The sequence below is a fragment of the Bubalus kerabau genome, chromosome 3 (genome assembly GCF_029407905.1).
Source record: "Bubalus kerabau isolate K-KA32 ecotype Philippines breed swamp buffalo chromosome 3, PCC_UOA_SB_1v2, whole genome shotgun sequence".
Lineage (NCBI taxonomy): Eukaryota > Metazoa > Chordata > Mammalia > Artiodactyla > Bovidae > Bubalus > Bubalus kerabau.
The window spans coordinates 143,966,374-143,981,118 of NC_073626.1; the positions used below are offsets into that span (position 1 = coordinate 143,966,374).

The 14,745-nt window shown below is 41.6% G+C and overlaps 2 protein-coding genes across 3 annotated transcripts in view; one reads left to right on the plus strand and one right to left on the minus strand.

The window, feature by feature from the left end:
• The window catches only part of TRAK2 (trafficking kinesin protein 2), a 76,248-nt gene extending 73,583 nt beyond the window's left edge, over nucleotides 1-2,665 (minus strand). The window contains exons 1-2 of one of the 2 annotated variants that reach the window (XM_055573102.1): nucleotides 2,309-2,324; nucleotides 1,589-1,858 (exon numbers count right to left, since the gene is read on the minus strand). The gene's annotated coding sequence lies outside the window, so the exon portion shown is untranslated. Of the gene's footprint in view, nucleotides 1-1,588; nucleotides 1,859-2,308; nucleotides 2,325-2,539 lie in introns of those variants that run through there. The other variant, XM_055573103.1, reaches the window with a different exon arrangement.
• Nucleotides 1,952-14,745, plus strand: part of STRADB (STE20 related adaptor beta) — a 32,648-nt gene continuing 19,854 nt past the window's right edge. The window contains exons 1-3 of the mRNA XM_055573104.1: nucleotides 1,952-2,191; nucleotides 5,638-5,735; nucleotides 9,145-9,225. Of these exons, the coding sequence (XP_055429079.1) occupies nucleotides 5,724-5,735; nucleotides 9,145-9,225 (93 nt within the window). The 5' untranslated portion in view covers nucleotides 1,952-2,191; nucleotides 5,638-5,723. The remainder of the gene's footprint in view (nucleotides 2,192-5,637; nucleotides 5,736-9,144; nucleotides 9,226-14,745) is intronic.

Consider the following 14,745-nt stretch of genomic DNA (forward strand, 5'->3'; position numbering starts at 1 on the left):
AGTGCTTTCCCCAGCCACCCAGGCAGCCTTCCAGCTAGAGCCCCCGCCTCCACATCTCCTTCAGAAATTGAGACCCGATCATCCTGCTCACTCTGCAGCAAGAAATCCAGACTTTCAGGGAGAGGAGGGAACATCAAACAGAAAGTCCACAAGGACATAGTCTCATCAGGAAAAATTCTCCCCAAACTGCAGAGCCTCAGGTCAGAGGGTAGGGGGTGTGGGATGGAAGAGGCTCCTCTGGTCAGCTGGGTGAAGTGAAGAAGGTAGGTGGGACTTCCAAGTTCTGGAAACACCTTGGAATCTTCCCCAAGTAGCTGTCAACAGGTCTCCCCTTCACACAGACTGCTGCTGCTGCTGCTAAGTCGCTTCAGTTGTGTCCGACTCTATGCAACCCCATAGATGGCAGCCCACCAGGCTTCCCTGTCCCTGGGATTCTCCAGGCAAGAACACTGGGGTGGATTGCCATTTCCTTCTCCAATGCATAAAAGTGAAAAGTGAAAGTGAAGTCGCTCAGTTGTGTCCAACTCTTAGTGACCCCATGGACTGCAGCCTACCAGGCTCCTCCATCCATGGGATTTTCCAGGCAAGAGTACTTTAGTGGGGTGCCATCGCCTTCTCCGTCACATAGACAGAAGTCAACAAAAAAAGAAATCTGCCTGATTAGAAGATAAAACAACAGAAAGCTGGGATAACGGCCGAGATAAACAAGTGTCTTCATCCCTGCCCATTCTCCTCACCAGTGTCTTTCACAATTTCTTCCCAAGTATCACCACACCAGCAGTAACATGCTATCTGGAGATCACTGTAGCTCAGACTTCCAATTCTATAGCAAAGATTAGAAGGCCAGGGGGGAAAAAATCACTGAAATATATAAAACAAAACTGGAAGAATTCATTTCCTTTTTTACCCTATAGTCCATTATCGCTTGATGAATTTCCAGTGAAAAGTTAGTTTTCGACGCAGAAACTGCAGGCTTCAATAAAAGGTCCTTGGGCAAGTAACTGATTTCACGACAATTATAATGACCTAGAAATCTTTTAAGTGTTTAGGAGACTACCTTTACTCTGGTACTAAAAGGACGTCGGTTAATATCCATTATACGCTTCAAACTGAAGGCAAGCGTCTTTCTTTTAAAAGACGTGCGGTGTCTGGCTCAAAATCAATCGCAAGAAAAGCCCAACTCAACACAGAAAGAGCTCTTTTCCACACCCTCTCGTCTCACATCATAGATGGCAACCAAGGCTTGAGATTTAACATCCAGACACTAAAGCGGCTCATCGCTCAACGATGGGGCACCAGGTGGGTGCTGTCCGGCATAGGACGGGATGCTGCCGATCCTGAGAGGTGCAGCTGGTGTGAACCCCGAGGCCAGAGCCTAATGCCCATCACTTAGCACTTACACTTGGGAAACCACCCGCTTCCCATCGCGGGGCTGAGACAAGGGGAGGACCCAGTCCTCTGGTACCCCAGTTCCAGGGTCCGCGCGTGACCTCCGAGGACCGGGAGGAGCGCGGGGCGGGGAAGCTCCTCCGCCTTCAAGGGAAGATGGCAAGGGCAAGTTCGGGTCGTAAACGGAAAGGTTACTCACAGGAATGACCTGGCGTCCTCCGTCCAACGCCCAAGCTCCCTCAGGGAAAAGTCTCCAATGAAGCGGCAGCTGGAGAGCAGCAGCCTGCGCGGCCGCCGCTGCCAAAAACTACCTGGGCGTGGCAGGGACGGGCGGGCCACTTCACAACATCATCATTCAGCGACTTCGGTTTTGCAGCGACGCCAGGTCAATGACAGCCCCCACACAATCGGGGAAGAGAGGAGGAGACCCATTCTCCCAGCAGCCTGCACGGCGTCAGCCCACGACCTGCTGGGAATTGTAGTTTCATATAGGCCACGCCCCTTAATTCGAAGGCCACGCCCCTCCCTGCTAGCCCTGAAGCGGGAGGCGGGAGGCGGGAGGCGGGAGGCGGGGCAGCGACCCTGGGCCCGGGGTGGGGCGAGTCCAGTCCCGGTGGGCTGCGGGGGTTTGGGGCAGAGTTCCAGGCCCACAGCCCCATTCTGGGTCGCACCGCCCCCTTGGCTCCGCGGCCCGCGCTGGGAGCGGGCCTTGCGCTCTCGCTTTGCCCCCGGGCGGGCCGGGCGCCCAGGGCCCGCACCGCTGGCCGCCTGAGGAGAACCGCTGGCCGTGGTCGCCGCCAGGGTAATGAGGGGAGGCCGGGCAGGGAGGGGAAGGGCTAGGGGCCGATCGCGAAGTGAGGGAGAGCGGCTTAGTCCGCGCGCGCCTCGGGAAACTCGAGGCTAGAACTCGCCGTCATACCTCCAGCCGGAGCCCGGGCGGCTGGCGGAGCCGTGGCGGGGGTCCGGCTTCGCATGAACAGCGGCCCCTGCGCCCCGCGCAGCTCCGGTTCTGCCCGGCGTCCCGGGCCGCGTGGCGGAGAGCACCTGCGTGTGGGTAGGCTGCTCTTGCTGGGGTCGGCGGCGCCAGGTGCGCGGGTCCGGCCGCCCGTGGTGCTCTCCCGGGTCCTGGCACCCCCACCCCTGCTCTCACCTTTGGCCGCACTCATCCACGCGTGGCGTTTCCAAACCCGAGACGCCCTCCGGCCCGGCTCCGTATGCCACCTTCTGCGAGTTCGCTACAAAGTCCCCTAAAGCAGGACTCGCAAGGAAGCTTTTATATAATTGAATGCAAGCTCTGTTTTCTCCTCGTTAGTTAAGTTCAGGGTTGTGTTTTTCCCTTGTGGATTTGTTGTGTCAAGCACCTTTTCCCTCAAAACGGGATTGGAATTTGTGACAGCGCGTACCTAGCAAAGAGCCTGGCCCACAGTAGGCGCTTAGTAAATATTTTTTGAAAGCTTGAGTCACGATGCTAAGTTTGGAAAATTCTACCGAGTTGTGCGTCGCTATAGTTAAGATTTTATGGGTTCCCAACATCGCTTTGAAAAGTACAGTAATTTTAAGGCTCCACAAAGATTTAAATCGGGCTTTTTTACATTCCCTGTAACAAGGGCCTCTGTTGAATGCTTAAATTAACTCAAAACCCGAGTTCTGTAATTTGCGCATTCTGATTGTTCCAGAAAGTGTTAACCTTTCAGATTAAAGTTTTCAGAGGAACCATTCTTCATTTATTCTTCATTCAGATGAAGTAATTCATTTGATCTGAATCACCTAGAATAAATTTATTTACAAAGCTTTTTCCTGATTAGCTTTTTAGATACAAGTATGAACGATCACAGTGATGTACATGTGAATACATTCAGAAATACAAGTCTCAACTATGAATTTTTTCAAAAAGATATTCATACCTAGTGAAAGCATGCAGGAGAAAATTATAACAGCAAATTTGACCCCTCCCCCCGCCCTTACCGGGGGCAACTGCTGCCTTGACCTCAAAATGTCTTATAAAATTATCTCTTAATAGTCTGTCACATCTAAAGCAAAATCCTCTGGGATTAAGCCCCGCACAGGGGCAACCCCTTTAGTACTAACAGTTTTCACAGATTGTGTCAGTTTCTTGAGAGTTTTCCTGAAAAATAGATAATGTAGTTGGAGAAGGCAATGGCAACCCACTCCAGTACTCTTGCCTGGAAAATCCCATGGATGGAGGAGCCTGGTGGGCTGCCGTCTATGGGGTCGCACAGAGTCAGACACGACTGAAGTGACTTAGCAGCAGCAGTAGCAGATAATGTAGTTAAAATTTTTTTTTGTTTAAGAAAGAACTTACTATTATTATGTGGAAAAAGCAGGGAACAATCATGAGAACTAGGAAATTCAGTTAATCACCACATCTCTAATCTTGGTTTGTGGGAATGTATGCTGCAAGTGGCCTGGACCTTGTTTGCCTGGGTCACTACTGAGTGTCCCCAGTGCCCAGCACAGCACCTGACCCATGACAGCCATTCATTAAACACTATGGTAAGAATACTTGATTGTTTCAGATAGCAGTGTAATTACTTTCTGCATGTGAATGGTTTCTTCATTTACTTGGATTTTTTTTAGATTACTAGAAGTGAGGATTTTATAGGATCAAAAGGTATCAATGTCTTCATAGTTATCAAAACATTGCCAACTTGCTTTCCAAATGAGCCCTACCATTTGGTACTGCCACCAGTAATAACTGAGTGTACCTTTCAGAGCATCTTCTTAAGCTCTTATATGGATACAGTACTTGGTAATTCTAAGCACTTTCAGATGAAGCAATTCATTTGATCTGAACCACCTGGAAAGTGGGCAGGTATTGCATTATCCCTTTTGTAACACAGCAAACATCAGTGCCTTATTTTTATGATAATGAATGGCAGGAAACAAAAATAATCAAACCCTGTCAGGTCCCCCCCCCACACACATCCATTCTTTACCTTTGGTCTGTAGTGAATATCATGAACAAATTGACTTCTTTCCTTAACAATAAAATTAGATGCTGGTCTATAATTTCTGTGGTTTACAAAATCCTTTTCTTTGCCATTTGTTCAGATGTTTGCAGATGCCTTGATCAAACTTGGGAATTTCATTAAAATGAAATAATGAGTCACAGTTTAGGTGAAAGAGAAATTGGGTAGGTGTAAGGGAATACCTCGCACTAGGAAATTTAGAACATTGCCACCCTTTTTAAGCAGAAAGATATGGGAATTTTGGCGGTGCTTTTGTAGCTTCCTGAATGTAAATGTAGTAAGTTACTATTTTAAACCTCTGCATCTGTTGGAGTCTTCATAAACTATTGAGATTAATATGCCATCAGTGAAAGTGGACAGGAATTATTTGTATAATAATCAGTATATTTTTCGTATCTGTCAATAAATTCCAAGAAGAATGGAAATGAGACTAAGAATCATAAGTTAAAAAAAATTCAACCTACAGAAAATATTTTCACATTAAAACTGAAAAAAATTTTTGTAAACATATGGCAAGAAGAAAATGTTATTAATTCCTAGTCTGTTACTAATCCTGATTCTTTCCCAAATTTGCTGATCAGTGACCATGAATGATTTAATAGGTAATGAATTGATAAGGAAGCTTTGGAAGATTCAGAGTTTGCTTATAAGTAGAACCATTGGAAATTCTTGGGCATCGTTTGTAGTAAAAGTAGGTCCAAAATTGCCTTTTTGTATTGTTTTTACATTTTGCTTAGGGTTCTTTGAAAGTAGTAGTACAGATAAGGAAGAACAGATGCAGGTAATCAAGGCTTTGGAAATATTCAGAACCTCCTTTCAACTGCACTTTGCCTTTGTGATGGAAATCTGTGAAAGGGAAAGTCGCTCAGTCACGTCAGGCTCTTTGCGATCCCATGGACTATACAGTCCATGGAATTCTCCAGGCCAGAGTACTGTAGTGGGTAGCCTTTCCCTTCTCCAGGGGATCTTCCCAACCCAGGGATTGAACCCAGGTCTCCTGCATTGCTGGTGGATTCTTTACCAGCTGGGCCACCAGAGATGCCCAAGAATACTTTAGTGGGTAATATCTGATATCTCTTGTGATATCAGATCCGAAATGGCGTTCGGTAAACAGAAATGCTCTTTAAGAACACCTTTCAGAAATGTCAGTAGTCCTTGTGTCAGAGAACAGCTGCCCAAATAGTGGTGGGTTTTGGCAACTAAATCTTTAAGGAATTGTTATGTAAATATGTTATTTTGCTTCTGTTTTTTATACTAGGGTATTTCAGTGTCCTGAAGATTAAAGCAGAAATCTTCTTTGGAATAGATGGATTTTTGTTACTTTCTGTGAACTAAAGCGATTCAATGTCTCTTTTGGTAAGTTTTTATAAATGTGGATCTAATTTTGTATCAACAGAGTAGTTAGATATGATATTAGTGTAAAGCCATAAGAGAAGGAGTACTCTGATGCAATGTTCTTATGCTCTGAGATGTTATTTTGATCTGAATGACTTCTGGTCTTTAAACATAAATTCTCACTGAGTTTTTGTCTCTTTAAAAAAGAGCTTCTCCTATACTTTTCTGATATACTCCCTCTATTCCTTTGTCCCATACACACTTTTTCTCATACATTTACTATCCTTATGTATTCCTCTTCCATCCAGCCTTATTCTTTAAATGTTTCAGAAATCCCTTTTAACAAATTTCCATTTGACTAAAGGTAAGCAAAATAGTATGAAAAATAAGCCCCTTGACTTAGCAAGACAAGATACATTTAGATCAATGTATAATATGATATATAGATACTAACTTGGTTTTTGTTTATATGAAGTTCATGGTATCTAATCTAGATTAAGTAGTTTTAGGACTTTCATTGTGTCATATAAAATATAATACTTTATTTGAATATTTAAATTATTAAAGCAGTGATCTTTTAAAAAGTGGTGGGTGCATATGTAATTTTCAAATACTTTAATATATTATCTCTCTCTTAGTCTTCAAAATTGTTAGTGATTGTCAGGGCAGGTGGTATAATCCTCATTTAGAGTTTGGCCTAAGATTGCAAAGAATTAGAGGCAAGGATCAAACTCATATCTGCCAATTCACTCCATCAGTTGCCAAATCTGAGAGCCAGAACTATGAAGTTAGACTATATTGTAGGTTATTTGGAAAATATAGAATGCATTCACTTTTTGTTTAAAGTAAAGTTTATCTACCTAAAAGGGGAGCTTTATATCTGGAAAATATATTGAGGTGAAATATTACCTCATTTTTCTAACGCAGTATCTGAAAACTTTTTCTTTAGAGAGCCAGGTAGGATTTGTGGGCCAGGTATATATAGGGCCAGATATGATCTATATATCTATATACCCTATATATAGATCACTGCTTTAATAATTTAAATATTAAAATAAAGTATTATATTCTATATAAGACACAATGAAAGTCCTAAAACTGCTTAATCTAGACTAGATACTATGGACTTCATGTAAACAAAAACCAAGTTAGTATCTATATATCTATATACCCTATATATCTATATAGGGCCAGGTATGATCTCCATTAAATTACTCTTCTGTTATCAAAGCAGCCATAGGCAATATGAGTTAAATGCAAATAAAGGTATCTGTGTTTCTGTAAAACTTTACACACTAAAACAGGTGGTGGGTCAGATTTGATTCATGGACCATAGTTTCTGCTCTAAAGGATTATCTAAGATTTAACAATTTATGTCAGTTTGTAGGTTGGATGAGATGTAAAGGAGCATTTGATAGATGAAGATCCTGAGATTCAAAGGGCTATGTGGTTGCCCAGGTTTCCAAATTTGGGGGGAAAGACATCTTACTTAATCTATTATTTCATAATTATGGATTTTTTGGGAAAAACAGAATTTGATAGTGGGTCATTTATATTTGTTCAGTTTGTTGATAATTTTAGTTTATATTCTTCTTGCAATGATGAAATATTTAGACTTTTTTGAATCAAAACCTTCATGTTTTCTCCTCAATGAGATATTTGTGCAACTCAGATAAAGTTAATGAAGGATTCCTCCCTGTTCAAAGTTTACTGTCTGTTTGACAGGTAGGAAATAGTGTTTTCAAAGGAGCAGCAAGTAACAAAATTCCACACTCTTAGAAAAAAAGCAGGTGTTCAGCATAAACCATGTTGTTTGCACAAACAGTTTAGGCACCATGATCCATTCTTATCAAGGAATGGTGGGAACCCTCCCAAAATCCGAGTTCCTAGATACCAGCCAAGTGTCAGCCTTGTAATCAGGCCTTTCCAAGGAGAGCAGTTTTAGGCCTGCTATGTTAACCCCTTTTCACACAAAGTATTAGTGATTATTGTGAAAGATTCAGGGTAAATGTTGGAAAATATATTTAAGTACCACATAACATATAAATGACCTAACTGGTGATTATTTTTTATATGAACAACAATAGTATTTTCAAAAACTGTTTTATTATAAATTTTATTCACCCTACACAAACCAATAGAAATTTGCAAAGGAAATGATTCTACAGCTATCTAGACACTCTTAGCTCCTGTTGTTCGGGGGAAAATTTTACATAAAATGGTAGGGATCTATTTAAGAGTATTGTAGTAAGATTGATAACATATACATACTATAGGAATTAAATTTAATCAGTAATTTAGGCTAACTGGGAAAATTATTAGTTTGATTAGTGAGAAATTATGGCATATTTTTAGAGAAAGGAAGTTTGATTAAGTAAGTGACTGAAACCATTAAGTAGACATGGATGGATTTATCTTAAAGACTCAGTTGATGTTATACTTTAGTAGTGAAAAGTGAAAGTGTTAGTCACTCAATCTGACTCTGACTCAGTCACTCAGTCTGACTCAGTCACTCGTGTCTGACTCTTTGTGACTGCATGGACTGCAGCCCACCAGGCTCCTCTGTCCATGGAATTCTCCAAGCAAGAATACTGGAGTGGGTAGCCTTTCCCCACTGCAAGGGATCTTCAGGACCCAGGAATCAAACCCAGGTCTCCCGTATTACAGGCATATTCTTTACTGTTTGAGCCATGAGGGGCCCAATTATACATTAATGTTCATATAAAAATGAATGTTCATGAGATGCTTGACATTAATTAAAAATCTCTTTCATATAGCTTGTTTATACTTTTTGGGGGGCATATTTTCTTCCTAAATAATGTAACATCAGCTTCACATTGCTAATATGTTTAGGTGTTACATTTCTTTATTGACAGTATGTGATAATAGAACCTTGAGTTAAAATGCAGGAAAATGTAAATTGTGATAATGGAACTAAGTCTCTTAATTTGATTTGAGTTGGTTAGAAATCTTTATCACTTTATAAAACAACATTGGTTCCAAATATATGTGGTTTAAATATAGATAAACATGGTTCCTACACCTGAGGGAAAAAATCTGAAGATCAAGATAAAATGATATGAGTACAACGAAATAATCTCTAGCTAAATACTCAGAAGAAAACTGCAAAGATGATGAAAAAGTTAAATACTAGCACCTGCAGTAAGAATGAATTGATATTACCTCCAGTGTAGAGAGCAAGAGTCAGAGATAGCACCAAGTAACACTACAGCAGATATGAAGTTTGTCTTCTGCATACCCAGCTGCTTCTCCCTTCTCTCCCCGTATGAATCCTGGCTCCAGTTCAGGCTCCTGCATGTTGTCCTTTCTCTCTGTTCCTCACTCTAGTCAACAAACTTTTTTGGATCCATGTGCCACCCTTACAGTGTTTTTGATTTTTCACTTATTTAATATATTTCTGACTTTACAGGATTGTTTCTGCACCTCACGAACACAAGTTGAATCACTCAGACCTGAAAAACAGTCTGAAACCAGTACGCATCAAAATTTGGTAAGAAAATGGTTGAGTACAAATGTTCTTCTTCTGCCTCCTGTAATGCCATTTTATAGAACATAATTCTTGGTTCTCCTTTATCTCTTTTTCTTTTCTTCTTATTCTTTTTTCTTCCTCTACTTAAGCTGTTCTCCAGAAGTCTATAATTGAACTCTGCTCTTCTGCCTAAACAGACTCTCCCTGAGCAGTCTCACAGGCTCCTGTGGTTTCAGTTGCTCATATTTCAGATTGTCCAGAGGTACCTAAGGTTATCCTTCAGGTTGATAGGGGACCCAGTCATCAGGCAGGACTGATGATTCTCAAATTTTTACCTGCCACTTTGACTCTTTCCTGAGTATCAGATATGTCTATAGAATACCTCTGGCTAGAGTTTTCAAAGCTATCTCTATAGCAAATTGAGTAAAACCTTAATCTTCTCTCAGACCTCACTGACCTATTGAATTTCCAGCTTTGGCAAATGAAAATCCATCTGCTAAATCACCCTCACTGGGAACTTTGTAGTTATCCTCACACTGCCTCTTCCTTTGCCCTTACATCTAGTTATATACCAAGTCTCTGAAATGCCCATGAGTCCATCCCCTCCTTCACCTGATCACTGTTACTACTCAAATCTCATCATCTCTCACCTGGACTATTGTAGGTAAACTCATTGCTTGTAGTTTCCTAGTCATACGTATAACCTCTTATGATCTCTCACTTAGGTCAGTATTCAACACTGTTACCTCAACAGGCCTGTTTGTGCCACTTTCCAGCTTTAAAATTGCCATTGATTTCCTAAATCCTATTGGATAGAGCCTAAATTTCTTAATGTGGTATAAGGACTTTTAATGGTGTGGAATCTGTCTGATTTTTGAGTTTCATTTATTACTACTGAGTCTTAGCACATACTTTTATTTCTGCTTGAAATACCCTTCTCAATTTTCTGCCTCTAAAATTCTTCCTCTTGCTTAAAGAGTTGGCTCAAATATCACATCTGAAGCCTTTGCTCTTGTATCTTTAATTCTGTTATGCTCCTGCAGATCTTAGACATCCTCATAAAAAGGCATTTACTATATTAATCTCACAATGACTGATGCATATGTCTCTCCACATGAGCCCCCCAAAATAGGCATCCTGTCTTATTTATCATCCCTGGGTAATAACATTAAATAATATTTAAAGAAACATGCTGATAAATAAATGTTTCTCTGGGATCTTCCACCTTTAATCTCTAAATCTTTATTTTATAATTATTTCTATAAAATAGAACCTGCCTTGCAAATACCTTAGTCCTACAAAATAGAGTAATCTTAGTTTTGTTTATAAATTTATCCTGATCTTATCTTCAGTTGTCATCATTTTTGTCATTTCACTTTTTACTTACTTTTAAGTCTTCTAGTTACATACCCTTTTGTACAATAGAATACAGTATCCAGTCCTAGTTTTCATTCACATATTACCCTTCAGACTGAGGTAGAGTTTAGAAAGTAAAGTGTCTGTTGTTGGCTCTTTGCTGTTACCAAGAGAGAGGCCTAGAATTCAGGAAACTTCCACAAGTGCTGCTTTTTTTTTTTTTCCCAGCAGGAGCGAGAAGTAGGGGAAATATTGTGGTAGGATACAAACAACATAAAATTTACCATCTAACCATTTTTAAGTATATAGTTCAGTGGCATCAAATAACTCATAATATTGTACAAGCATCACTGCTCTTCATCTCCATAACTCCCCACCTCTTGGAAACGACAATTCTACTTTCTGTCTCTGATATTTGACTACTCTAAGTACCAATATAAGTACCGTATTTATTATTTTCTGACTGAGAATTTTCAGTTAGCATAATATCCTCAAGGTTCATTGGTATTGCAGCATATTGCAGAATTTCCTTAATCTTTAAGGTTGAATACTTCTTCATTATATGTGTACACTATATTTTGCTTCTTCATTTATTTGCTGTTGAAAACTTGGGTTGCTTCCACATTGCAGCTATTGTGAAGAATGGTGCTTCTATGAACATCGATATACAAATCTCTTTGAGATTGTAATTTCAGTTCTTTTAGGTACTTACCCAGAAGTGAAATTGCTGGATCATATGGTAATTCTATTTAAATTTATTGAGGAGCCACCATACTGTTTTCCACAGTAGCTGTACCATTTTACCTTCCCACCAGCAGTGCATAAGAGTTCCAGTTTCTCTACATTCTCTCCAAAACTCAGTATTTTCTGCTTTTTGATAACAGCCATTGTAAAGGATGGGAGTTGGTATCTCATGGTAGTTTTGATTTATATTTGCCTAATAAACTGTGGGAAATTCTGAAAGAAATGGGACTACCAGACCACCTGACCTGCCTCTTGAGAAACCTATATGCAGATCAGGAAGCAACAGTTAGAACTGGACATGGAACAACATTGTCTTTGAAAGGAGGTAGGAAAAAATATAAAAGAAAAAAGAGAGGCAAAAGAGGTAGGGATGGAGATCCGTTCCGGAAAGGGAGCCTTAAAAAAAGAGAGAAGTTTCCAAACACCAGGAAACACTCTCACTGTGTTTCCTGTGGAGAGCCTTGGGACCTCAGAGGGCAACATAACCGGGAGGAAAAATAAACAAATAATTAAAACCCACAGATTCCGTGCCCAACGGTAACTCCCAGCGGAGAAGCAGCTCAGACGCCCGCATCCACCACTAGCAAGCGGGGGCTGGGCAGGGAAGTGCGGCCTGCATTGTGTAGGGTAAGGACTGGGCCTGAATGCCCCGAGGGCAATCTGAGGGAAGTAACTTGAGATAGCAAACCAGACTGTGGGATAGCTACCCCACGAAAAGCCCTAACCTAAGACACCGTCAGGCCCTCTCACACAACAAAGGACTGAGCAGAGCTAGCCGGCTGCAGACCGGCCCATCCCCCACTGGAGACAGGCAGGTGAGGGCTGCCAGAGCCAGAAGGGGGCAATTGCGGCCACAGAGAGGCATCACCTACAAAACTGCAAGCAGGCTTCGTTGCTAACCAAGACTTCTTGGGATTCTGGATGGTCGAATTGCCTGAGAAGGTGCACTGGTTGTACACCCAGAAAACCAAGTGGCAGGGGTGGGGGAGGCAATAAGTCACAGCAACCATGCTCGCCAAATACCTGGTCACCTAAGCTGCTCGGACCTGGGAAGGGCACAAAACGCAGGCCCAACCAAGTCTGTGCCTTTGAGGAGTACCCGAGCACCTGAACCTGAGCGGCTTAGACCTGGGAAGTGCATACAACCCAGGGCCGGCCTCAGACAGTTCCCAGCAGAGCAACCTAGAGCCTAAGCAGTGTAGACAGGGAAAGCACACATGCCGTGAGCATGGGCAAACCCAGTGTGGCTGAGACACTGCGAGCACATGCCAGTGTTATTTATTTGCAGTGTTCCTCCCTCCCCACAGCACGACTGAACAAGGGAGCCTAAAAAAGTGTCCACCACCGCCCCCTTGTGTCAGGGCGGAAATTAGACACTGAGGAGACCAGCAAACAGAAGAAGCTAAAACTGAGGGAACCGCCTTGGAAGTGACAGATGGAGAAGTCTTGAGGCTACTGTAAGAATAAGACTGAAAACCAGAAGCAGGAGGCTTAAGTCCAAATCCTGAGAACACCAGAGAACTCCTGACTCCAGGGAACATTAATTGATAGGACCTCATCAAACACTTCCATACCTACACTGAAACCAAGGGCCAACAAGTTCCAGAGCAAGACATACCACACAAATTCTCCAGCAACATGGGGACATACCCCTGAGCTTCAATATAAAGGCTCCTAAAGTCACTCCAAACCCATTGACATCTCATAACTCATTACTGGACACTTCATTGCACTCCAGAGAGAAGAAATCCAGCTTCACCCACCAGAACACCCGCACAAGCTTCCCTAACCAGGAAATCTTGACAAGCCACCCATCCAACCCCACCCACAGCGAGGAAACTCCACAATAAAGAGAACTCCACAAACTTCCAGAATATGGAAAAGCCACCCCAAACACAACAATATAAACAAGATGAGGAGTCAGAGAAATACCCAGCAGGTAAAGAAACAGGATAAATGCCCACCAAACCAAACAAAAGGAAGAGATAGGGAATCTACCTGATAAAGAATTCTGAATAATGATAGTGAAAATGATCCAAAATCTTGAAAACAAAACGGAGTTACAGATAAATTGCCTGGAGACAAGGATTGAGAAGATGCAAGAAAGGTTTAACAAGGACCTAGAAGAAATAAAAAAGAGTCAATATATAATGAATAATGCAATAAATGAGTTCAAAAACACTCTGGAGGGAACCACCAGTAGAACAATGGAGGCAGAAGATAGGATAAGTGAGATAGAAGGCAGAATGGTAGAAATAAATGAAACAGAGAGGAAAAAAGAAAAATGAATTAAAAGAAATGAGGACAATCTCAGAGACCTCTGGGACAATGTTAAATACCCCAACATTTGCATCATAGAGGTACCAGAAGAAGAAGACAAAAAGAAAAACCATAAGAAAATACTTCAGGAGATAATAGTTGAAAACGTCCCTGAAATGGGGAAGGAAATAATCGCCCAAGTCCAAGAAACCCAGAGAGTCCCAAACAGGAGAAAGCCAAGGCAAAACACCCCAAGACACATATTAATCAAATTAACAAAGATCAGACACAAAGAACAAATATTAAAAGCAGCAAGGGAAAAACAACAAATAACACACAAGGGGATTCCCATAAGGATAACAGCTGATCTTTCAATAGAAACTCTTCAGGCCAGGAGGGAATGGCAGGACATACTTAAAGTGATGAAAGAAAATAACCTACAGCCCAGATTACTGCACCCAGCAAGGATCTCATTCAAATATGAAGGAGAAATCAAAAGCTTTACAGACAAGCAAAAGCTCAGAGAATTCAGCACCACCAAAGTAAAGTAGCTCTCCAACAAATGCTAAAGGATCTTCTCTAGACAGGAAACACAAAAAGGGTATATAAACTCGAACCCAAAACAATAAAGTAAATGGCAATGGGATCATACTTATCAATAATTACCTTACATGTAAATGGGTTGAATGCCCCAACCAAAAGACAAAGACTGGCTGAATGGATACAAAAACAAGACCCCTATATATGTTGTCCATATATAGGGGACATATATAGCGGTCCATATGAGGTGATGGAATTCCAGTTGAGCTATTTCAAATCCTGAAAGATGATGCTGTGAAAGTGCTGAACTCAATATGCCAGCAAATTTGGAAAACACAGCAGTGGCCACAGGACTGGAAAAGGTCAGTTTTCATTCCAATCCCAAAGAAAGGCAATGCCAAAGAATGCTCAAACTACCACACAATTGCACTCATCTCACACGCTAGTAAAGTAATGCTCAAAATTCTCCAAGCCAGGCTTCAGCAATATGTGAACCGTGAACTTCCATATGTTGAAGCTGGTTTTAGAAAAGGCAGAGGAACCAGAGATCAAATTGCCAACATCTGCTGGATCATCAAAAAAGCAAGAGAGTTCCAGAAAAACATCTATTTCTGCTTTATTGACTATGCCAAAGCCTTTGAC